The sequence below is a fragment of the Poecilia mexicana genome, unplaced genomic scaffold (genome assembly GCF_051168715.1).
Source record: "Poecilia mexicana isolate PSO_F unplaced genomic scaffold, ASM5116871v1 scaffold_6, whole genome shotgun sequence".
NCBI lineage: Eukaryota > Metazoa > Chordata > Actinopteri > Cyprinodontiformes > Poeciliidae > Poecilia > Poecilia mexicana.
Genome location: NW_028263375.1, coordinates 14,051,223 through 14,076,706, shown reverse-complemented (window position 1 = coordinate 14,076,706; position 25,484 = coordinate 14,051,223). Strand labels below are relative to the sequence as shown.

The window sequence follows — 25,484 nt, the reverse complement described above, 5'->3', positions numbered from 1 at the left end:
AGAACGTTACTCAGACATTTAGTAATGTACTTAGTTTTTTTTTTAAATGTCCACTATCACAAAATTATTTTAATTCAGAATCACTTGAACAATCAGAGAAGTTGATGTTTATTAAAACGTTACCAAAAAAAACAAAAAAAAACAAAAAAAAAATTCCTCACAATTTATCTTAACAGTACTTTACGAAAGTTATATGTGAATGTATTTTTCCCTACTGTTACATCCAAAACTGTGAAAACTAAAAAACAAACAAACAATCTAATAGAATTGCCAATAAAAGATTTTTAATTTATTGAAACATTTAACATTTGACGCAAATCAGGCACAACAAAAACTACACTGATGCTATTGATTAAACATAGAAAGAAAAAAATGCTATATTGCAAATGACTTGGATAGTACTGCAATCATAAATAGAAGGCACGTATTCATAAAAATGTAATTAGCTCTATTACACATTTTCTGCAATACGGTAATTAAAACGCTTCAACTGTTTGTACATATTTCTGACTGCACGTGAACGCAGCGTAACATCTGCCATGGCCACAGCCCGAGGCGTTCCATGGAGCTTGGGACGCTCCTGTGACTGTGATGCGTTCAGGACCCGCCCTCCTTCTCCTCCTGCACTTGTCAAAGGGCACCGATCGCAAATTACATCACACTTCAGCCCTCCGACGCACACGCAAATAACCCATCTGCACGCAGCATTTTTTTGAAACCAAATTTTAATTATAACAGATCAGAATGCTTCCTTTCAAGAGAACTTTTGACCGCGAAAAACAGCAACTGCAAGAGCTGAACAGCAGACTTGCTCAGTATCTATCCAGGACCAAGCAGCTGGAGCAAGAAAACGCGCATCTTATAGCTGAAATTAACAAACTGAAGCGCGGCAGCGGGACGGCCGAATGGGAGCAGAGGTACAAAGCAGATATGAAGGATCTGAGGAGAATGGTGGGGCAGATCTCCTTCGAGAAGTCCCAGGCGGAGATGGAGAGGGAGAAGCTATGGCGAGAGTTGCAGACGGTCCGGTCTCTGTGCAGCGAGCAGACCGAGGCGTGCAGGGACATCAGCGGCGAGCTGAAGGGCTGCGAGCAGGAGCTGCAGCAGGCACACAAAATTAACAGCGACCTGCAGCAGCGGCTCCTTCAACTGGAGAGCGAGTACAAGCGTTTAGAGGACGCGCACAGGCATGAGACGGCCAAGCTCCGGCATCAGGTGGAGTCTCGGGTAGTGCCCATCATCACGCAAACTTACCACGGGCCCCCGGTGGTTTCCGTGGAGGAGGTGCAGGAGTACGCACGCGGGCTGTCCGAGGGATGGATAGAGACGTTTGAAATGTACCAACAGAAAGTGGAGGAGATGGAGCAGTCGATCAAAGCGGACCAGGCGAGGCTGTGCGACCTACAGAAGGAGAAGATGCTGTACGCATCCGAGCTGGGCAAACTGCGCACGGAGGCGGAAAAACAGGGCCAGGTTCAAATGCGCCTGGAAGAGGAGCTCATGCACATGCAGGACAAATTCCGAGTGGATTTAAGTGAACACCAGGTGAGTTGGTCTGTTACTAAACTGCAAAAAGCATTTATCAACAAGATTGACATGCGTTATTTGTTAAAATCGCCCAAAAAATAAATAAATTACAATATACAATTTCAAAGACTTCAAACTGAACAATCTGCTGATTATTCCGACGAGCCAGGGGAGAGGGGTGAGGCTGCATGGTCCCTCAGCCACACCCACAGTCCATAATGGCTCTGATGTAGCTGCAGCTTTCAGTGCCTGCAACAAATAAATCATGCATAAGTGAGAGTCTAAAGCCTGAATAACTCTGAAAATAATTGTCTCATATATAAGAAATGCATAACCAAACCTATATATAGGAAATGCATAACCAAAGCTAAGTGCATGTTTCAGAGACTAAATATCAGATTTAATTTAAGTTTGAGCTAAAATATCTACAAAAAATGGATCCTGCATGTAACATTTGACCTTGGTAAAAGGCTTTAAACGCGGAGAGACAATCTTCCTCACAAGCACTTTACTGTTGCTAAATGACTTCAGCCACTTAAACCAATTAGCTGTCAGGCTGACAAATCCTTACTAGCCTCCCAAAGGTGATGGGGACTTAAACATGATGGCCGTACTGTGAATAAGTCACAGTATTGCAGCAACAAATGAATTTCAGTGCAACAAAAATAAGAATAAAACCATAAATCCAGTTTTCAGATGATTAAATGACTGTGTTCTGATATGTTTTTGCATGAAATAGATTGCAACATAGATCGGCATGAAAAGATTTTAATAATATAATTAAAAACTAAAATGGTGAAAACTTTTTTTCGTTCTCTTTCAGTTAATTATTGAGCAGCTGGAACATGAGAGAAACATTCTGGCTGAGGCTATGGAAGAGAAAATGAGGGAACATCAGCACCTTCTCCAAGTGAAAATGGATCTAGGCATGGAGGTGGCAACATACAGGTGATGAATCGCTTTGCTTTAAATTCTGTTCTCAAATTCTAAACAAATAATGACTTTGTGTAAATATTCACACTGAGTAGAAGGGTCTTTTTTATTTCAACATTTTGATTTTTCACTAATAAAAAAGACCAGGTTACAGGCCAGATTTTTTTTTTCTATGACTAAGCAAAGCAGGTTATAATAAAAAAAAGGGTTAAGTAATGCAATCGTCATAAAAAATGACTATGTAAAAAGTAAAACTGTTGTTGAACAAATGACTCCTTCAGGTAAGATTTTTTTTAGATCCAAATATAATTTGGAGTAAAAATACATGTGAATATAAACCCAGTTCAAAAAATGTACTCTCTTTAGAGAGAGTAAATTCTCTCTCTATTTAGAGAGTAAATTTTGGGTTAATCAAGACTTTAGAAAAAAAAAATAGGTTTTTACTTTAAGTTTCACCCTCATTGGACCACAGATTTGGCCAGCCTGCATAAACAAATGACTCAGAGGGGACTTCCTGCTGGAAAGATGGTTGCCATCATTGCCTTGTAGCTAGAAGCCCTTTTAGTGCAGACTTCACATTTTCCATCTTTTTTTTTTTTTTTTCCAGTTACCAGGCCAGTCCATAAGTATGCATGGTTATAATTTGTATTCACCTGAAAATCTAAAATTGTATTTCTGAACCTCTAGACACTCTAAAAAGAACCTTCTTTGTGCAACCGACTGATTTATGGGTCAAAACCTTTCCAGTGGCACTGGTTCATACTGACAATTTAATTTTCAAATTAACATTGAATTTGTCAGTCATTTTGTGCATCTCCCGTGAGATGGACAGGCGACCTGTTCAGGATGTACCCGGCCTCTCACACGTTGACCGCTCGAGACAGGCACCAGCATCCCTCACCACCCCACATGGTATATGCAAGTTGGATAATGAATGGGTGGATGGCTGGATATGTGCATCTCCTATTCCATCACATTCCAAAGGTGCTGTACCGAACTGACATGTGCTGACTGTGGAGACCACTGGAGTAAAGTCAATTCATTGTCATGTTCTAGAAACCAGGACTAAACTTTGTTAGATAGAGCAACAGTATATCGGTATCCCATGGTGTTAAAACAATTCTCAAATGGAAAGAAAGGGCTTACATTGTGCCAAGTGAACATCTCCCTCACCATCACACCACCACCAGCTCAAAACATTAATGCATAGCAGAACAAAATGTGTTAATGTTGTTTACACCAAAGTCGAACCCAAGCAATTTAATGTCTCAGCTGAAAGTCAGACTCATTTTTTTTTTCAATCTGGTATTCTTTTGGTGAATATTTGTATATTCACCACATATAAAAGCCAAAATCCACTAAGCTGTTGCCTTGCAATTTAATGATTAGATATTTATGTTAACAAGCAGTTGAAAAGGAATATCTAACAAAGGGGCGAGAAGTGTATTTCTATAGATATTCAGCTGTTCTTGTTCAAATGCTTATGACTTTTTCCTGTGATATAATTACCTAATTTATATTGATACATTACAAATAATGCCTTCCCAAGATTAATAATTACACTCCGTCCACTCTGTCATTATGACTTTATACGGATCTCTGAGGTCTAGTCTGTATAAAACATTTGGATAACACAACACTCCCTTGAAGATGTGGCAACAGCACCATGTGTTTCTGTAAGTGTCACGAGTCAGCTTTTGCTGTGAGATTTATAGCGTAGAGCATGGACAGCCAAACATTGTAGTCGTTATTTTTAGGTCAGTCTATTGAAAGGCAAGCTCCAGAGAGGTTGTTCTTTTCAGAGACCCTTTGGTTAGCTAACTCCTGAAGCGTGGCCAAGGAAAGGTAAGTCGTTTCAGCTAAATATAATATGTCTTCGTTTTTTTTTAAACATTTTAAATAACATTGGCTTAACATCATAGTTTTATGATTACTACCTTATATGGTCAGGTTCAGGATACATGCCATCCTGTAAGTCTTGAATTCAGTTTGAGGGGGATGAAATGGCAGACCTGAACCATGTGCATCACCTTGTGAGGTATTCATCCTGAAGTTCGTTTCATAACTCTGCAGAAGACCTTGACATCTCTCATTGATATCGTTTGCACTCATGTAAGATATTTATTCTTGTCTTTGTTCAGGACTCTCCTGGAAAGTGAAAGAGTTGGTATGCAAGGTGCTAACAGGAGGATGACCCAACATCAAAGAGAGAGAATAATAGGTATAGCGCCAATAAAGTATTTGCAGCAAAAATATTATTATCTTTTATCAATGTTTTACTGTGATAAATGAGATTGCATGCAACATAGTTAATGCAGGAATTATTTACAATTATTTCTTTTCTGGCTTAGATATCAAGGTGCCTGCCCAACATTACTCTCCAAGAACTTCAACCTTAACCTCAAGAAGACATATAGATATGCGGTATGCATCACCAACAAACCTGAGAAGACCACCTGTGACCTCTTCTGGCTCCATAAGTCCCTCCAGGGTCATTCCCATTTCAGCTGCAGGAAGGGCTCGGCATCAGAGTCCAGCATCCAGAAGGGATATGATCTCGTTCAACAAAGCTCGGGCTGCCACTTCTGTGCCTACTACCAGTACCGAAATTGGCCAGGATAAAAACAAAATAAGTAAGCCTGCACAGAAAACGGTAGCAGAGGAGAAAACCATGAGATTCAAACAGCTCCCTTATGAAAGCAAAGCCAGTTTTTCACCAGAGACAAAGTCGGTAAGAGTGGTGTCGCCCCCAACAAAAAGTATTGCTCAAACTGTCACAGAAAGCAAAAGGCAGGTGTCCAATGAGAAAGAGAAAAGTTATGCTCAAGATGAGTTAAAAGACAAAGAGAAGGCAGAACCTATAATTGAAAAAAAGATACTGGACTCTGTATCTGTCGAAGAGATTATTGAGAAAGTGATCAAACCTGCAGGTTTAGAAGCCAAGGCATGTTCATCGGGAGACTCGAAAGTCAGGTATCATGTGGAGAAAAGTGAACAGGAAGATGGCACCACTAAGACACAGATTGTGCTGGAGTCCAAATTCGAAGAAGAGATGGATGTTTCCGAGGACTCTGCCCTGGAGGAATTCCTGAGCCAGGGTGTGAAGAAGGTATCATTGGAGGACATAGAAGATACAGCAACAGGAACCATGATTAAAAACCTTCTAAGTAGTCTTCAAGGGGGAGAAAACATGGAAAATAAGTCAGTCAATGTGGAAATTATTGAGGAGCCCATTGAGTCTTTCAGTGATGAGGAGCTTGAAGCTGAAATAAAAAGAACATCAAGTTCTTATGAGCCCTCAAGATATTTCCAAATTGAGGAGATGGAAAATGTAACTCACGAATATGAAGAAGATAAGAGTGACGATAATGCCACAGTAGCCTCCAAAAGAGGCGCAGACCAGCCCAGTGGTGGATCTGTGCATGTTCAGGAGTTCTCTAGAGAAAACAAATCTCCTAACGTCTCCTGTGAGCAGGAGCAGGAGTTTCATGAGTACTTTGTGTCCACACCAGATGAAAACCTTTCTGAACCTGAGGATGGTGGAGGAATAATGTCATATGGCCATTATGGCATTGTAGATGATCTGTCTGATGAGAGATATTACCAAGATGAAAGTCTTCCCCAGAGAAAAGTGATAGTAGAGGAAAGTGAGGAATACAAGTACAAGTCAAGCAATCACTCGTCCCCCAAGGAAAGTTTTCCAGAGTGCATAATTGAAGAAGAAGTCCGGGTATCGCCTTTAGTGCAAGAATCCATGCTTGAGTTCCTGAGAGAGGATTCTTTGGAACCCAAAGAGCAGCTGAAGGGAGCCTTGGAGACACTACAGAGCTCAGTCTCTGGTCCCTTGAGGGAAGAGTTGGCTTTCCTCACAAAAGTGAGCAGTGAAAGTCCAGAAAATGTGGCAATCAAAAAAGTCGAGCAGTCAAGTGGTAATGGAACTATGACTATAGTTGCAGAGCTAAATGTCTCACAAACCCTTGAAGACTCTGGGCTGTTGGAGGAAGGAGATGATATTTCTGAAGAGCAGATAATGAAAGCTCTCAAATCTTCCAACCTGGATCTTGAAAAGGCCTTCCAAGGAGGAGCAGGTTCAGGGTACAGCATCAGAGTGTCCAAAGAAGAGGGGGTTGCATATGCTGAGGGCTTTGAAGGCTTTGGCAGCATAGAGGAATCTGCATCTAAAATAATTGAGAAACACATAAAACTAGAACCATCAGAAAAGTCCTTCACCTTCCAGATGGAGGAGGAGGGTGACCATGGTGAGGAGAGCTCAGAGCAGTCCCAACTCTTCGAAAACCCAGAGAAGTTTTCTACTGAAAAAAGAGTTGCAACAGTTTACCTTGAAAGGCCCTTATAAGACTTACCGGGATTCTTTTTTTTTAAGAAAGTGTAAAAATTTATACATAAGCTTTATGCAACATGGCAGTGGCACTGCTAACAGATGCTTTAACAATGACATACTAATGCGGACAAGATGACATTAGAACTACAAACCCCAGTCAATCTATCATGACAAATGTGGATGTTGGTTACAATCTTTGTATTGACTTCATTTTTACTTTCATGTAGCTTGGCTTATACACTTTGTATTTTTTTGGTATTAAACTTCTTTGTGGAGCTTTTAAAAGCCTATTCCACAGTTTACAGCAGACCACTAACTCAGTCATCATGTGCCATATTGTTGAATCTTTTGGATCAACACTCATTACAGACCAACACGGCACTGGGAGTTATGGGTGCTGTGCACCGTTTGCAGATTGGGACTTCTTGTGCCTTGAGCACCTTACCAAAATGGAGTGATGTTAGTAGATGTTACATTCTGAGGACATAGGTTTCATTTAAAATAAAATTACTGGATATTAAGAATGGATTGAGTTAGGATTTCACGTTTTTCATTACTAATAAGAAATTATGAATGTTTTAGGAAGTAAAATGTGTTTTGAGCAACAGATATAATTTGCAAACAGAGAAAAGTTGCTTGTTTTAACAATATATTCACGTTATTTCACACTGCTGTGAATTATTGGATTGACGACAAATATTCAAGATTCACACGAAATGATGGGATCAAGTTGAAATCCTTAGTCAATAACTTTAAATAAGTTTATCTGCATATAAATGAAGGCAATAATTAGAAGAAGCAGGATACATTCAAAAATTCGAATGATTCACTAATGGTGATAATATGGTTGTGAAGCATATTGTGTATGTTTGTGCATTTATGTTAGGTATCACGGTGTTGGCATGACGGATTCAGTTTTGCTCTGACCTAAGCGTATTCAGGACTATTTTTGGATCATCAGCTTAGTGGCATTGAGTGTTCACAAGGGGTTGTTGTCTTGTGTGCTGTTTACCGAGGCAGAATTAGTGTGCAATGCATTCAGTCTGTTTATTTGTTTCAGACATTTTCAGCATGTTTGATTATTACACTTTATGCAGCAATTCATTCACAAAATCGCAATTTGTCATTATGATATGTAGCACAGACATGAGATGTTTAGCATAAACACACTTATCTGTTGGAGCTCTTCACAAAGAAAGATTTGTTGCGTTTAAGTGCCCAGATACATCAGGTTTCCACATATTTTCTGATCTTTTCTCCATTAACATTTATAAATTTGGAATACATCTTCATGCAAACTGGTATCTGGATACCATGTGCCAACACATTTTATTCACCAAGATTAATATTTGGAAAATCTATTGATTTATAAAGAGGATATTAGTCAATGTTTAATGAATGTGGAACAAACAAAATGATATGTATTTCATTTTATTGATTTCTGATAAACAGATGACACAACTGCTTTGGCTGATGGGGCTTTCTGCATTTCATTGATGAATATCTTAACAATATTAAAATATATATATTGTTGGAATGTTTTGTGTGTATTGTTTTTCAGTAAATTCACATAGTAGGCTAGACAAACTAATTGCTTACATAATAATAGCAAATTAAATCTTAATTAACAAAATACAAAAAATGGTATTATCTACTGGCTCAAACCTTTAGGGGTACCATTTTAACCTTGTAAAAAGGTAAAGAAGTAGGGAAGAATGAGATTTCAAGCATCAAATGTAGAGTTATCATTTTCACCACTGGGTGGTATTACTGGAAATGTGTCTAATTTTGTTTGTCTTCTTCTTTGCTGTTGTCTCTTAACCACTTCAGGTGCCCTGAAAAGCAAACATTACATAGTTGATACACTAACATAAAATTATTAATATTAAAGGGTATATAACACCATACTTTAGAGCAGGGGTCCCCAAACTACGGCCCGCGGGCCGGATCCGGCCCGCCACGTCATTTGGTCCGGCCCCCTGAACAATGCCGGATCCGGCCCGCCTGCTCATACCAGAGAGCATTCAGTGTTTTTTTTCATATATTGTATTTTCCGGTTTATATGTGGATTTTTCTTCAACCACCAGGGGACTTGAGCAGATGTGAAACTAACTTTCCCTCAATGGAATAGTCAGTCCCAGTCACCGTTTCACTCACGGTTTTTTCCATTTGCATTCTGGGTAAAAATCTATCTAAAAGCGCAAATGTGTCGTTGCCCGCCCCCCCTCCCCCCCTTCAAAGACAGAACAGCCCTTCTCCTCCAAACCCCCCCCCAACCCCGTCAACAAGAATTTTCTAAGGTCTCTTTCTCCAAAAACTAAGACCGGCCCCCGACCAGAGAAACGAACAGCTATGTGGCCCTCGCAGGAAAAAGTTTGGGGACCCCTGCTTTAGAGTCAGAAAACCTTAAAGGGAACAAATCAAGCAAAATAATCCACTTTTCAGCCCTTAAGCAATTTTTTTTGTGTGCTTTGAGTGAATAGAAGTGCGGCACGTGAAATGTCTCATTCTCATTTTTTTTTTAAATCACAGAAAAAATTAGCTGACTAAAACGCACCTCAGAAAAGGGGTAAACGAAGGGTCCGTGGAGCTACAATAATGAGGAATTCACACTACTTTATATAGACCATAAGTAAATGATTTACAAGTGAAAAGGAATGACGTAAAACCATGACATGTCCACTTGAAAACATGAACTTTTTTAAAGTTGAATTTTTTTAAAATGAGAAAAGTTCATGCCTACTAAAGAAGGCATTATCATATAGTCATGTTAAAAACTAGGACACCCCATTAAATATGTGGTACTTTGTTAAGAAATGTTCATACTTTGATGTCTAAGCTAATCTTGGGAAAAGAAAGTGAAGAAATGGGAGGGCTGTTGCACATCCATGCACACCAAAGAAATAATGCTGGTCAGAACAGGGAACTGCGTACTTGGCTGCCATGAGATAGTTGTTTTTCCTCTCACGCTTTTTAAAGATTTTCTTGATTTTGGAGATCAACTATACCATTAAGGGCTGAGAGCTTAATGACTGAACATAGCTAAAAACGAAAGTTGAAAACATGATGATATATGCCCTTTAATCATCTTTATTTCCAACACTGAAATGTCTTAAAATTGAACACAGTGTAGCAGCAAATTAATCTTCGCCTCCAGGAGTTACCTTGACAACATGTTCACAGCTTTTTGGACTGCTTTGGATTTCTTGTGCTGAGGACCGTACAGCATGTTGTGTATATCCAAGCACTAAAATTGAAACATAAAACAATGACAGTGATATAGGTAGGTTGAAAATAAAAAGTGCAACTCAATCTGGATGGAAATAAACTAACATCCTAGCAACATACTGCAAACACTAAACATACCAAAATAACCCCAGTAGCTGTCCAAAGTTTACATAACACCTGTGCTGACCACTCGGGAGAGTCAAATCAAACAAGATGGATCTGTCATCTTGTTACTGATAGCGCTTCAGTAATCTTAAGGGTAGAGAGTAAAGGCTGAGACAGACACATTTTTCTGTCAGTACACAATCTGGCAGAAAAAACAAAGAAAAACACAGAGGTATTATTGTCCAAATCTGTAATGACATAACCTTTTAGCAAATTGAAAGTAGAGAAAAGTTGAAACATCTGAATATGATAACATACACTGACATGACATATGAGGAAAAAACTTGACTCTCTTTTCTGCAATCATTACAAATAACAAGAAGCAAATGTTTCAAAACCAGGAAAGAGGGAGGGAAAAGCTCCCCTCTGTACTGGGGAAAGCAAAACAGTGTTAATCTGGAAGAGATCCATCTGGCCTTTTGAATGTTTTTACGGTTGCTAAGGTTGATGTAATGGAAGGCTGTTTTTTTTTTCAGCAATACTGCAGAGGAGGAAGGAGGTGGAGTCAACTTTGTGTCTGTATGAACTATTGTTCTTTGTTTTTAGAAGTTCTCTTGCATCCTATCCACTGTATAGGCCAGAGTTCCTTTGCAAAAGCAAGTTACTCAATCAGACTGGAAGCGGTTTCACGATGACAGCATTGGAAAATAATTCCTACTGACATATCCGCTGTGGGTTAGAGTGTTTCAGAAAGGTTACAACTTCGACGTGGGGGAGATAGAGTGAGCCTTGATCTACCCTGTCATTCTTGGACCCCCCCTCTCTGCTCAGAGAGCAACAACAAAACAACATAGCAACTGGGGTGCTTCACTGAGAGGCAAGTTCTTACAAGAGTCATATAAGGTCCTTTAGAGAGCTTAACCATGATGGGACAAGTGAGCTCATAGGGCAAATGTGAAAAATGACACCCCTCTTTACATAATATGAAGTAAATGAAACTATTGTACATGTAAATAAAGGTTGAATAAATTAATAAAATATGTAGGTATTTATGGAAATATGCACAATAACTCAGGAATCTTGTTTTGTTTCAGGGGACTGATCAAACTGGGGTCAATCTGCAGCAGATAGCAAACTGCCATTGAACGTCTGTTGCCCATCTGTCAATTTCTATCTAGACTGAGGAAAAACAAAGTCACTCTGTGTGATATTTTACACCAGGGTAGTTGGCTCTGCACACTGCCCCCTTCCAAGATTAGCCTGTAACTCTGATAACATTCAGCTCTTCAGAGACAGTGGAAATAGCTTGTCTCAAAATGACAGGGGCTCTTTGTGTGTATTCTGGACTGGCTTGTCATCATCTCACTGATTTGAATGTGTTTAAACATGCAGACTCTTGACCTTTAATCAAACGATGTTTATACGAATGTCATACTCGATGACAGTAATTATAACATTCTCGTACATACCTTCTATGTCATCTTCTCCTACCTTAACAGGGAAAACAATTCTACATAAACTGTATGCATTGTGTCACATGATTACCTTTGTCATGGTCCTGTGGGCTTGGTTCACCCGGCCCTCAGTCATTTCCACACTTCCGATCAACTGAAGAGTCTCTGCTACCTCAGAGCTCAGGTCACCAAATGTAGAGATTTTAGACTCAAGGGAGGCTCTCTGGATCTCCACACATTTCTGTTGGTATTGTACAAATTAAATATCAGCATAAAATGCAACATTTTTCAAACTGTGATTCAATTTATTAAGAAAAACAGAAAGAAAATCTTTCGAAACCATCTTCTCTTGTTGAATTATGGATTAACTGTGATTAGCACCCCTCCCTAGGACTATGGAAGAAAAAAATCGCAAATTCGCTCTGACTGGAAAAACTAACATACATCGCCAAGGGTAAACAGTGGGACTTTGAGAACCTCTGGGACCCATATCTGAGGATCATAGGGACTGAAGGCGGAGCTTATTAATGGGTGTCTTGGATGGATGTCTTGACTACAGTTTCTATTTATATATTGTCTTGTTATTTTTCTCTGTCTTAATCTAGAGGGTTTTGTATATTTTTGGAACTAAACACATGCAGGTTTGAATGGTGAGTGAGTGAGTGAATGTAAGTGTGAATAAGTACATGTTTACAAGGTTAAGTTTGTTGTTTATAAGTTTGTTGCGTCCTAAAAGAGAAAATTCAATAAAATATATTGGGAAAAAAAAAACTGTGATTAACAAGTTTGTGATTCAGTTTCACCACCAACACACAGGCCTAATTCCTATTAGAAAACTCAAGAGTCACAGCTTTTTACTTGATAAATGACACAGTCAATTGAATACTAAATTTTGTATTTATTCAAATTATCTATTTGATAATAAAATTAGATAAATGTCCAACAACATATCAGTGTGACAAAAAAGCAGAAAATTGCTTGTGGAGGATTATTCTGTATTTTTATTTATTTATTTTTTTACAAAGGAGTTATGGTATACTATTTGAGTGAAAAAGGTGACATGTTGGGAGGCTGTTTCTAACCTCCTGTTGTCCATTAATCAAGAGATATCGACAGAAGTCATCCTGGGCAGCAAGAAAAGCTGGATCAAGTGGACCCACAGAGTTCCTGTATGCACGTAGACTTCGCTCAAAATAGTGACGCGCAGTTTCTACAGCAACATGGAATAAACAGGACATTCAAGTCAACAGTTTGGAGAATCTCTGATTTGCAGGTTGCATCCTAGCATAAGCATCCAATATCATTGTATCAAAACAAAGGTGATTTTTCAACAACAAAACCAAAAAATAATTTCAGATGTTAGACTTCACATTGCATTTGCCTTTAAGTCAGCAGCAAACCATGCCTCTCACAGCTGGGGTCTCTCAACACAAACAATGGAGGAATTTTAAAGGAGTGCATACTAAAATATAACTGATCAAAATATTTCTCATAACATACAATGCTATTCAGTTTAAGGCTGAAGGTAATGCGGATAACCCTCAGCAGACAAGCTCTGCCTACTTAAAAGAAATTCTGATAGGCTACTTATCAAAAAAACAAAACAGGTTACATGAAAAGTTCTTAAAGAAAACTCTGAATTAAGATAGTTAAAGCATTCTTCTTTATAGCACAGAAGTATCCCTCTAAATATATTTTTAAAAATGTTTCCTCTTATAATTATTTTATTTTTCTGGGTTCACTTAGAACAATCTGTAAATACGTTCTAAGTCCGTATGGCTTGATGTTCATTTCAAGCTGATGCTTATAAAATGATCTTAAAGAACTTGACATATAAGGAAATCAACTACATTCAAATGCTAATTAGCCTCATGTGTTTGAGCAGACCTAGTCAGTTTCTATCGACACACTCACCACTGTGATGTTGGTCTGGTGCAGCAGAAAGGATCATGGCCAGGCTGTGGGAGATCTGAGCTCCCTCCAGACCCTCTGGACTGTGACTCACAGCTATGGTATGAGCCTAGCAGAAACAATCAAGTGAAACAAGACAGATCACTAACCACCAAATAAGAAGGGTAGTTATGTAACAAAGGTTGGGAAAGTTCTTAAAAGAGACCAAAGAAAGTTTACTAACCTTAGAGAGATAGTCTATGGCTTTGTCCAAGTGATCTCTATCCTGTTCGATGGTAGCCATGTCTTTATAAACAGCACACATCCTCTCATGCTTATTGCAATTCTTCAGCAGGTCCAAAGACTTCTCACACTGGCTTAATGCCTCCTCTGGTCGATTTTGCCTGGCATAAACCCTATAAAACACAAACACACTTGCAATGTAACCATAACGATGAAGTGGAAATGCAACAATGCTGTGGAAAAAATTTCTTCTCTTTTTGCCTTTTTTTTTTTTTGTTATGCTAAGTAAATGTTTCAGATGAGTAGGAGTAAATGCAAAATGCAGTTTTCAAATGATGGTTTATAAAAGGAAAAGCTATCGACTCCAACCTTGCATAATATTTATAAAAACGAAAAAAATAAATAAATAAACCTGGTTGTGCCACCTGTGGTAGCAACAACTACTATCGAGCATTTGTAACTAACTGCCAATAAGGAGTCTTTCTCTTGTTTGCAGATTTGTTTCAGTTTATCTGCACAGGAGGGATTTTGCACATGGACAAACTATTTAAGGTCATACAGTTATATTCAAGTTCAAACTTTGATGAAACCACAAGTGGACTTGCTGGTGGACTCCTCCAGATCATTGCCCCAAGTGCACCAAACATGCACCAAACCTTCACATCACAAACTGATGGATATTCTTCTTCAGGTTCCATGTTTTTTCCTATATGGATAACTGTTCCTCTGAAGTAGCTTTTGTAACCTTTTCCAGATTGGTGGGTATCAATGACTTTGTGTCTCTTCTGTACCCTAATTTCTTTAGAATGTTGTCATACAGATTTTTTTCAGATGGTTGGATCCAGCCCTTCGTGTGGCAGTGTGAGTTGAAACATTTTAGTATGATAAATAAAAAATTGAAGAAATTTGTAGGGAGGGAATTGTGTTTTCACTGCAGTATATTTAAATAAAACTGTTAAAATGTAAATTCACATTTTGTCCTACTTTTAGCTGAAAGTACACAATAACACTTGTGCCATCACTACAAGTCTAAATCATGTTCCTACGGCAACTAAAGTCCAGACAAGCTGGCATCTTGCAGTCGTATTCTGCAGCTAATTAGTGTCGCATTAAAGACTGTAAGTAGAGAAACAAGCCTGTATACTTTCTTTACGCCATCAGTCCAACTTTCCAGCGGTTTCCTCTGAAGCTTACAGTCTTGCACAGCTCCTAATCTGAGCTTGGCTTCTTTCTTCTTCCAGGATGTCTAAATTAGGGGACATTCTTGGTGAGTCAGGGGAAACCACCTAAGCACATCTGGAGTTGGACCAAATGGCACAAGAGAAATGTGCACTGCATCTATAATAATTCATGGTTTGTTCTTCTTAAGCTCCCCACTCTTTTGTAAGTAATTTCCTTTTATACTGTGATGTATGAAGGCTAAGTTAACCACCAGAAGGACAACGGATCCACAAAGCTACAGCGTTAATAGCTTCAAACCACCTAATGGACTCTAAATTTAATTTAGCTCTAGTGCAGGGGGAGGGCAAAAGACTCAGAGCTGCACAGTGTTTGGCTTCATTGCTAACAGGCGCATTACAGAAACTCCGTTTGTTCTGGTCATCTGATACAAAAGTGAAAGTTTAGAATAAAATCCATTTGTAAATCTTTTATCAAAGGCAGTTTGATCAGCAGGGCCAGAATATGTGGGGACCAAGATTTCATGCTTGCCAGTGTTTACTGATTTCTGCTATAATCATGTCTCTGGAGTGAATGAATTTGGATCCATTGGAGCATTTGCAGATTATGGTAGCATTATAAAAGCCAATTTATTCAAATTTTCCAATGGTTCTTTGACATGATGGACAGCAGAAGAAGGTCCCCACCCATTAAAGTTCACTTCAGATCCATTTATGGCAGAACATTGACCGAAGCTACAGCTAAGTTCTCACATGAAGTCCTTCCCTTCTGTCAGCATGGGCAAAGTAAAACAAGGCCTTTCTATCCTTTCATTCACTCTGCATCCTTCCTGACCAAACGGCAACGAGACAAATTCTATTGAAAAATATCAAGAGTCCACAAAGCAGGGAGTAAGGCTGTGTACATAGTGTTCTTTTTGCAAATGTTTCCAGAACATGGTTGACGTGAGTTTTCCTGGGCTTCCCTTAGGTAAATGAAACAGAGAGGTTTTCCCAAAGTGAAAACTGAGGGACAAAACACACAAAAATCTTGTTTTAACACATCTGGCGAGCTTCAAATCATGTACAGCCAGATTGATGAAAATGGCATGTATCGTTAATAAGCAAACTGGGAAATCACTGGTGAAAGAATCAGTTGATTTATTCTCTCCAAGTAATTAGAAAAAAGAGAGACAGAAAACATGTCAAAAGTTATTTAATTAGTAACTTTCCTAAACAGGCAGGTACAACATTAATAATATAAACATCCCATAGTCTATGCAACCATGGGGAAGACTGTCAACCTGACCTGTCATTGGCTTGCATAGTAATCTAACAAATCATTGCTAAAGAATTTGACTGTAAACAAACTGTAGCATACAAACATATTAAGGGAAAGTTGAGTAGTAGAAAGAAAATGTGGTAGAAAATGATCCATACACAACACACAAGAACACAGCTTTTGACTTAAATTACTAAATTTGTTTTTAGATGATAATCTAATTTATTGAGTTACATCTGTATGTCCAACACTCCAGACAACAGCCTCAAACAATAGAGGTTTGGTGACCCCTATCCAAAGAAAACTGAAAACACAATGCAAAATAAAAATAGGCCAAGTTCCCCGCAAAAAAAAAAAAAAAATTATCTGGCAAGAATGTTTTTCTTTTATTTATTTAACCCTGCACTGGACACAGTGTGCAGACCACTGAGTACACTAATTGCTATTTGTTGATTAAGCAAACCAATTGTGTAGGAATGTTTTTCTTTTTTCTAAAGGCTTGTCAAAATTATTTTCCAGCTGAAGAACCAGTTACGTTTTTTTTTTTTATTATTTATTTAAACTCAAGCTTGAACAAACTAGTCTTCACATTTTCAGCAGCTTCTTTTGTTACCGATACAAAAGAAGCTGTCCAATCAAGTCCAATCAATGACTTGATTGGACTTTACGTCCCTTGTACATCAGTTTTCATTCACTCTTTTTCTTGAAAAGCTTTGTTTGCAAAATTTAACAAATACTGATGCAAGATGTGAGAAAAAAAAAACTGCATTTTATTTCAACGTAAGCATTAGAGAGTTTCTCATCTATTCATCATCCAACCAGCAACAGTTTCTGAAATACACCACAATATGTATCCAATTAAAACCTTTGACAAAATGGATTGATTAATGGTGGTAACCATAAGAATCCAGAAAAAAGGCCAATAACTAGGGACAAACAAATTTTGGACAATAAATCACATCCTACTGGCTGAAAGAGCACACCTTGAGGCTGAATCGGAAACTTCATGGAATATTTGGAACAAGGATCCACAACAAGAGCGGAGCTTACTTTATTGTTCCAGGCTTTTGTGGGAACATTCCCTTCCATCACAACAGTGTTGACTGACAGAGCTTTTAGCAACGTGCCAAATTCTTAGTCATCAACCAACAAAGGAGATTTAGCTAGCTTACACACACCAGCCAGTCTGCACATTTTTTCAACCACACACGTCAACAAACACCAACTCTCAGAAACAGATAAAGATGGAATCATTTAAAAATTCCCCTAAGTATAGCTCATTTATATACGCAGCTTTTGATTTGAAGTAAGGATCACCATTAAATACTAGGATGACTGTAAATCTTTTTGCAAACACGGTCATTGCAAAAAGAAAGACCACACACACATTCTTTTATTTCGTAAGTTTACAAAGCAGATTATAACAGTTAGTTCATATTCCTCAATAGGTTTAAACAAATTCTAGGTACACTGTGTGCAAAATACCTAAAACATCCATCTGATGCTCTATGGAGGTTATTTAAAATGTTGAGGTTTACGGCAATGACTGTAGAAAGAGAGTAAACAAGAAGGGTTTGTTTGGAAGGATAGCTTCTTGTCTCTAAAAAGAACTTTGCACCAGGATTTGAAATTCACAAAGATTAATTTTAAGGCTTCAGTAGCAATTTTTTTGGACAGATTGAACTAGAGTTACAATCTTTGGCTAAAATAAAAGTGCTGAGACGAGAGAACACTATGTACATGATGTACAAGATGTATAGATCAGACTCCTCCAGGCCTTTTCATGTTTTGTTTGGAGACCTACTGAATTTGATTCACTTTTCTCCAAACACTCATAATGCATAAAAGAAGAAAACAGTCCAATTGTGCTCCTAACTTTATCCCAAGTGCTTGCCATACCTTATGTTACCACAACAGACTGTCTCACTGTGCAGCTCATCAGGCACGTGCAGATGGGGGGAGGGCTGGGGGTGCTTGAGCACCTGCCCTTTTTGCTCCTTGCCCCAAAGTCCCCTTTTGGTCAATTTTTTTTTTTTTTTGGTATTATTATTTTCAAAGCCCTCTTCTGACACATAATAACATGTACTAAAATTATTTTATTTATTTATTTTTTTGTACAACATAATAAGCCTTCCGGTCACCTTGTTACCTTTGACCTTTTGCCCGTGACGCATGACGCAGTTGTCTCTCGCGCAGTGAGATAAGGCGGCTAACTGGAGCTCAACATAGCGAACAGTTTACAGAACAGTTTTTACGTTTTTGGTGAATAGACTTGCTACTTGTCAGATGACGGAAAACGTTGAAAGTGTCGTTTCTGCTTCAGCACGGAGCCGCGGAGAGGTAATGAAATACAACAGACACTGATAGGCCTCTGCGTCTGGCTTACTCTGAAGAACTACTGAGCGAGAGGAGACAGCCAGGTGAGGAAAAACTGTTCTTATCTATCGATTCAGTATTTTTATCATACAGACATTAGGCTGTTGTTGTTGTGCTATTAGCTACATGCTAGCTAACGACTTTGTTAGCAAAGCTAGATAACTTAAATAAAAATCCAACAAGGATATTAATTTAGAATTAAAAATAACTCACCCTGAATTACCATGATAGATATACATTAATGAAGGGGCAAAAACTCAACCCAGACTTTAAGTTTAGGGTCTGGTTCGCAGAGTATGTAGTTATTTTTTCCCCCCAATTATTCAATGGGAAAAAATAAACTAACCTCAGTTAAGTAAAATAAAATTGTAATCAAAACTTTTGGAATTGTAATGATTTCTTTTTTTAAAAAAACAAATTCTTTTGTTTAAAAAACCTTTTTTTTTAATTAAACAACTAATTTTTGTCTTGTGAACTTAAAAAGTTATTTGCCAAACATAAACTTTTATTTGCACACATCAGAAATATTTTGTTGACGTCATGTGAGAATCACAAGCAAAACTTTGAGTCAAAGAAAAACTTAGAATATCAAGAAAAGATTTCTGACATGCACAAATAAGTTTGTTTTGCAAAAAAAAATTCACTTCATGAGACAAATGTGTGATTTAAATGTTTAAAAAAGTTTTAAGCAAAGCTCAGTAGGCTTTTCCCATAGTGACATGCGTTAACAATTCAATTTTTGCTTTTGTTTTTTTCTTTTTTTCCTGCAGTTCCACCTTAAAGTTTGATGCAGCTCTGCTTTCCTGAATGGACCATCTTCATCTCCACTGCAGCAAACAGACAGCTCTTTTTTTATAGATTACAGTCACTAAAAGGTTGAATTGTGCCCTTGTTTATATTTTTAATAGTGTAATTCTGTAAAGACAAAATATGTAAATCAGAGCTAAACCACCAGCTCTGATTTACATATCTTGCTAAATTACGGGTTTGAATATTGCAATACTTTCCTATAACAAAATAGACCTGCAGAAAGAAATTACTAATAAAATATCTTACATATGCATAGTTGTATGCTCTGTATAGAGATTTACCTTAGCTTTGATTGTATATTTCACAATTTTGTAATTTATCATTGTTTATTAAACTCTGAAAGCTGTGTGGCTTTGTTAATATTCTGTCCTAGAATGCAGTAAGATGTGCCCTTTTTTTTTTTTTTTTGAGCACCTGCCCTTTTAGTGGTCTCTGCACGGCCCTGCAGCTCATTATGTACGTGCTCGCTGTCTCACCATGATCCTTTAATGCTTTAATCTTTTCCTGAGCATTTAATACCAGGTTTGGTACCCCTGTTAACAAATATATATAGGAAACAAAGCAAGAAAATGGAAATTCAACATTTGTTAAATTACACAAACCAAAAAAAAAAAAAAAAAGCACAGACAAGCTTTGTGAGGTTTAAAAGATTCAAAAATAAAGATGGAAGCCAAATCCAAACAAACAAGCAGAACGCATTATTAGTCATTAAATACAAAAGCAGCAACCCACCCAAAAGCATCTGCAAACATCAGAAACCAAAGCTTGAGGAAAATTCAAGTTTAGTTCAAGAGAATGTGAAATACAAACATCTATGCCACACAACAACTCACCAAACACGCCTGTCAACTTGCAGTAGTATACTGCCATCAAGTGGCTAAACAAACTATTTACCTGTGTATATTTTTAGTTGTTAAAAAAGGGTCGCAATTACATGCATCAAAAACTGTGATTGTACATATATTTTTTAACCTATTTTGACCTAAGCCTTCCACTGGATTTGAAATTTGTTTTATTAACCATTGTGTGAGGTTTAACTTAACTTAAACCAATAGTATTAACTTAATGCATAAGCAATTTACCATTTTTCAGGACACCTATAAAATATACAGTAGTTCATATTATACACATATGGTAGGTAATTATAAAAAAAAAGGTTTTAATATTAAAGTGTAATTAACCCCCTTCTGAAAGCAAATTCCCATCCCTGGCCAAGAAACATGGCTGAGTGTGAGGGGATGAGCAGAGGGGGCGAGTAGAGCTGTGATGAGGACAAAAGAAGCACTGTTAACTTATTCTCCTTGTTATATTTATTGATTTTTCAGACAACTCTAGTCACTTTTTTTTTTTTTTTTTTTTTTTTTTCAAAATAGTGATAAATAGATAGAGCACAGAAGTCCTATTCCAGTCCGTGTCCACATTGCAATAAATCTCATATTGGTACAGCTGAGTAAAGGTTATTGATCAATGCTTGCCAGTCGCCATCGCAATGCTGCTACGCCAACTCCTGACTTGCCAGAGGATGGCTGGGGGCAAAAGAGGTGGGGAGGGATAGAGTGTTGTGTTGTACCAATCTGTACCGCTGCAACCAGCATGAAAATTGAAGAGCCTAAGAACCGTTTGACCAAGGAGGCAAGCAGTGAGACGGTTTTAGGTCAAATAATGCAGAACTGTAGAAACATGTCAAAAATCGCACAGAAACATAAAGATAGAACTCCAAATAATTTATCAGCAAAAGTTGATTTGGGGAGGAGTTTCACTTTAACATTTTTTATTTTAATGTATAAGCTAGCTACAACTGTTTTTTTATATTCTCCAGCCAAAAAAAACAACTACACACGTATATGCTTCTCTTCTCTATCTCGTACCTGCATAGACCACTGGTGATGTCCAGCTGAGCCTCTATCTTCTCTTCCAGGTTCATAACACCATGTTGATAAAGCTCCATCAGAACTTTATCTGCCTCCTGGAAAGATGAGACTGCCTCCTCCAAAGTTAAAAGGTCAAGGTCTTTTTGAATTTTTTATTTGAGTTTACTTTTACCATACAGTTTTTTTAAATTATTGACCTCCCAGAATTTTATTAAAGGATATTTGTCTGTAAGAAGTGAAGCCCCTCCCTTTGTGAGGTGCACACTTAGACGGCATGCGAGGACCTCAAGCTTTTCATCTTCGCTGTAGGCCGAGACGGAGGAGCGAAAAAGAAGCAACTCTTTGGCAACTGCCAAGTGCTCCAGGGCTTGGAGTCCCCAACCTAATAACAAAGCACAAGTAATTCTGGTATTAAAAATAAACTGATATTATTGATAATAATTAATAGGAAACAAAAAACACAAGTTGACAAATTATTTGACAATCAGACAGGAACATCATCATAATGTGTAAAAAAAAAAAAGCTTCATGTGAAATGTTTTTCTCCATCCATCCATCCATCCATCCATCCATCCATCCATCCATCCATCCATCCATCCATCTTCTTCTGCTTATCCAGGGTCGGGTCGCGGGGGCAGCAGCTTCAGAAGGGAGGCCCAGACTTCCCTCTCCCCAGCCACTTCTTCCAGCTCCTCCAGGGGAACCCCAAGGCGTTCCCAGGACAGCTGAGAGACATAGTCCCTCCAGCGTGTCCTGGGTCTTCCCCGGGGCCTCCTACCGGTGTGACGTGCCCAAAACACCTCACCAGGGAGGCGTCCAGGAGGCATCCTTACCAGATGCCCGAGCCACCTCAACTGGCTCCTCTCGACGTGGAGGAGCAGCGGCTCTACTCTGAATCCCTCCCGGATGACCGAGCTTCTCACCCTAGGGATAGTTTAAGGTTGTACGGATAGCTTTTCGCATAATAAATAAAATTATTTAAAAACTGCTTGGTGCATTTATTCATGCAACCAAAAACAGAAGAAAAAAAAATCTGTGGGATGCAAACACTCTTTCGCTGCACTGATACAAAAGGTATCATTTAATATTACCTTTGAATTGAAAGTATGCTTTAGCCAGCCTGGCATGAGCCTGTGCGAGTTTTAACTGTTTCTCCCCACACACAAGTTGGGTCAGAGCCACACATCACACCAAGTCCCGGATGCATGCATCAAACTGAACACACAGAGTTGAACAATGTTAGAGCCATTTGTCTTAATTCACCAAACATGATGAAAAATGTGTCAGTCATAACAATCAGATTTTCTTTTTCCTTTAACATACCTATATGAAAAAAGAAAAGAAAAAATATTGTGTAAAGTTGAGACTCACCTTATTTCTTTAGATTTATTTTCTACATCATATATATATATATATATATATATATATATATATATATATATATATAAAATATTGTGTTGTTGATCTACATCATAATGTAGATCAACATTATGATGTTGATCTACATCATAATGTAGATCAACATTATGATGTTGATCTACATCATAAATCTGCATCTATGATGTAGATTTATTTTCTACATCATATATATATATATATATATATATATATATATATATATATATATATATATATATATATATATTCTGTATTGTTACCTTCTGGTTGTCCTCGTTCGTCTGAGCTCGACAGCTAAAGTGTTTGAGTTTTTCTTCTGGAGGCATCATCAAAAACTCATCCCCCTCATATTTTACTTTTGTAGGTCTGTCGGAGAATCGACCACTGTTGGTACTTTCATTACTCTCAATGGACCTAAATGTTTGGTGGAAGAAAACACATTTGCACTACAATGCTATTTCTGGACTGGAATAGTGTTTTTGTGGGGAGGGGGGCGGTGTTTTGTGTTTTGTTTTGTTTTTTTACAAGCAGAAGTGGGTACCCAAAAATTGGGTACCAAATTGTACTCAGTAAGTAGCATAATTAAAATAAAAAAAATAATAAATAAAATAATAACAATTATAGTGCAGAAAATACAGGTTATATATATATAAAATATATATATATATATATATATATATATATATATATATATATATATATATATATATATATATATATATATATATATATATATATATATATTTTTTTTTTTTTTTTTCAATATAAATCTGTATACATATTTGCCTGACCGCCAATCGGCCCAGCAGGCTCAGCAAATGAAAAACAACAACAATAACAACAAACATGTTGCTTGCAAAGTCTCGCTAATATAAACATTATAAAATTAGGTTAAAATGTTTCTTCTCCATTTACCTCAATGGAGAGTTTCCCGAAATTTTACCATATCTCTTTAGTCTCCCGTCTGCCCGGAAAACTACGGTTTTTAACCCCCCTATCCCGTATTATGGCGATCCGTCGGAAACGTCGGAAGAATACTTACGCAGTCGAGGAATGATTCCGTTCTTTTAATTCTGCTTGATCGTCTTCCATTGTAAACTAACGTTGAAGACGGTTGCCGTGGTTACACTGCCAGAGTCGTTTTACTGCTGACTGTTGTCTAGAAGCTGTCGTATCGTGATATAAAACAGTATCAGTTTATGTTTAGGTTAGTAGGCCCTAAATATAAATTGCTCCTGAATTATAATTGAAAACATCCGTTGTTATTGTAGCCGCCGCCTGTAGCCTCTTATTGAAGCCACACTCGGTTGCTAACTCACTGCTACAGAAGCACAAGGAAGTGAGCTACATTCAAGAACACTGACAGTTCAAAACAATTATGTTTGAAGGCTTTCCATAGCTTTTGGCATGTGGAACCATGTGGATTTTCTTTGAGTTATCTTTAGTTGATTTTTAATGAGTTATAGTATTTTTCATATCATTATTATTATTTCATTGGGATTTAAATAAACACGAGAAATAAATCTTTCAAATGCTGTTATACAATTTATCTCCACAAGATGTCAGTATAGTTACACAAAAGTAATTGTCTCCCTCATTTTCCATGGGAAGAATTACAGGTGCTGGTCATAAAATTAGAATATTGTGATAAAGTTCATTATTTTCCATAATGTCATGATAAAAATTAAATTGTCATATATTTTAGATTCATTGCACACCAACTGAAATATTTCAGGTCTTTTATTGTTTTAATTTTGATGATTTTGGCAAACAGCTCATGAAAACCCAAAATCCCTGTCTCAAAAAATTAGAATATTATGAAAAGGTTCTCTGAACGAGCAATAAAAATAATCATCTGAATCAACAAAGTAACTCTAAACACCTGAAAAAGATTCCTGAGGCCTTTAAAAACTCCCAGCCGGGTTCATTACTCAAAACCACAATCATGGGTCAGACTGCTGACCTGACTGCTGTCCAGAAGGCCATCACTGACATCCTCAAGCAAGAGGGTGAGAAACGGAAAGAAATTTCTGAACGAATCGGCTGTTTGCAGAGTGTTATATCAAGGCACCTCAGTGGGAAGTCAGTAGGAAGGAAAAAGTGTGGCAGAAAACGCTGCACAACGAGAAGAGGTGACCGGACCCTGAGGAAGATTGTGGAGAAGGGCCGATTCCAGACCAAATTAAATTTTCATCTCCATAAAACTTTTCAGCAGATGGAAGCATGAAGTGCTCCAACATCTCCTGATAGCTGCTGCATTGATCCTGCCCTTGATAAAACCCAGTGGACCAACACCAGCAGCTGACATGGCACCCAGACCATCACTGACTGTGGGTACTTGACACTGGACTTCTGGCATTTTGGCATTTCCTTCTCCCCAGTCTTCCTCCAGAGTCTGGCACTTTGATTTCCGAATGACATGCAAAGTTTGCTTTCATCCGAAAAAAGTACTTTGGACCACTGAACAACAGTGGTCCAAAGTGCTGCTTCTCTGTAGCCCAGGTCAGGCGCTTCTGCCGCTGTTTCTGGTTCAAAAGTGGCTTGACCTTTGACCTGGGGAATGCAGCACCTGTAGCCCATTTCCTGCACACGCCTGTGCACAGTGGCTCTGGATGTTTCTACTCCAGACTCAGTCCACTGCTTCCCCCAAGGTCTGGAATCGGCCCTTCTCCACAATCTTCCTCAGGGTCCGGTCACCTCTTCTCGTTGTGCAGCGTTTTCTGCCACACTTTTTCCTTCCTACTGACTTCCCACTGAGGTGCCTTGATATAACACTCTGCAAACAGCCGATTCGTTCAGAAATTTCTTTCTGTTTCTCACCCTCTTGCTTGAGGATGTCAGTGATGGCCTTCTGGACAGCAGTCAGGT

The 25,484-nt window shown here is 38.1% G+C and overlaps 2 protein-coding genes across 3 annotated transcripts; one reads left to right on the top strand and one right to left on the bottom strand.

Moving 5' to 3' along the window:
- The first annotated feature begins 626 nt into the window (after positions 1-626).
- On the top strand, positions 627-8,339 carry synm (synemin, intermediate filament protein). Its single transcript, XM_014983281.2, has 4 exons — positions 627-1,545; positions 2,351-2,475; positions 4,602-4,681; positions 4,812-8,339. The coding sequence occupies exons 1-4, from the start codon at positions 745-747 to the stop codon at positions 6,815-6,817; spliced, it is 3,012 nt and encodes a 1,003-aa protein (XP_014838767.2). The 5' UTR covers positions 627-744; the 3' UTR covers positions 6,818-8,339.
- Positions 8,218-23,935, bottom strand: ttc23 (tetratricopeptide repeat domain 23). Of its 2 annotated transcripts, XM_088006281.1 has the most exons (10): positions 23,659-23,935; positions 22,877-23,030; positions 22,310-22,433; positions 21,216-21,600; positions 13,724-13,895; positions 13,504-13,609; positions 12,672-12,799; positions 11,681-11,830; positions 9,967-10,049; positions 8,218-8,637 (listed from the first exon to the last, which is right to left on the bottom strand). In XM_088006281.1, exons 4-10 carry the CDS (start codon positions 21,293-21,295, stop codon positions 8,526-8,528), a joined length of 831 nt encoding a protein of 276 aa, XP_087862407.1. In that variant the 5' UTR covers positions 21,296-21,600; positions 22,310-22,433; positions 22,877-23,030; positions 23,659-23,935; the 3' UTR covers positions 8,218-8,525. The 2 variants fall into 2 exon arrangements, with proteins under 2 accessions (XP_087862407.1, XP_087862408.1); XM_088006282.1 differs by lacking the exons at positions 22,310-22,433; positions 22,877-23,030; positions 23,659-23,935 and having other exon boundaries at positions 21,216-22,006.
- Positions 23,936-25,484: the final 1,549 nt, after the last annotated feature.

Coding starts and splice junctions, on each gene's coding strand:
- ttc23 (XM_088006281.1), bottom strand. CDS start 21,295: ATGGAGCTTTATCAACATGGTGTTATGAACCTGGAAGAGAAGATAGAG. Junction 13,610..13,723: donor CCATAGACTATCTCTCTAAG/GTTAGTAAACTT, acceptor TGTTTCTGCTAG/GCTCATACCATAGCTGTGAG. Junction 8,638..9,966: donor GCTGTGAACATGTTGTCAAG/GTAACTCCTGGA, acceptor TTTGCTTTTCAG/GGCACCTGAAGTGGTTAAGA.
- synm (XM_014983281.2), top strand. CDS start 745: ATGCTTCCTTTCAAGAGAACTTTTGACCGCGAAAAACAGCAACTGCAA. Junction 2,476..4,601: donor ATGGAGGTGGCAACATACAG/GTGATGAATCGC, acceptor GTCTTTGTTCAG/GACTCTCCTGGAAAGTGAAA. Junction 4,682..4,811: donor TCAAAGAGAGAGAATAATAG/GTATAGCGCCAA, acceptor TTTCTGGCTTAG/ATATCAAGGTGCCTGCCCAA.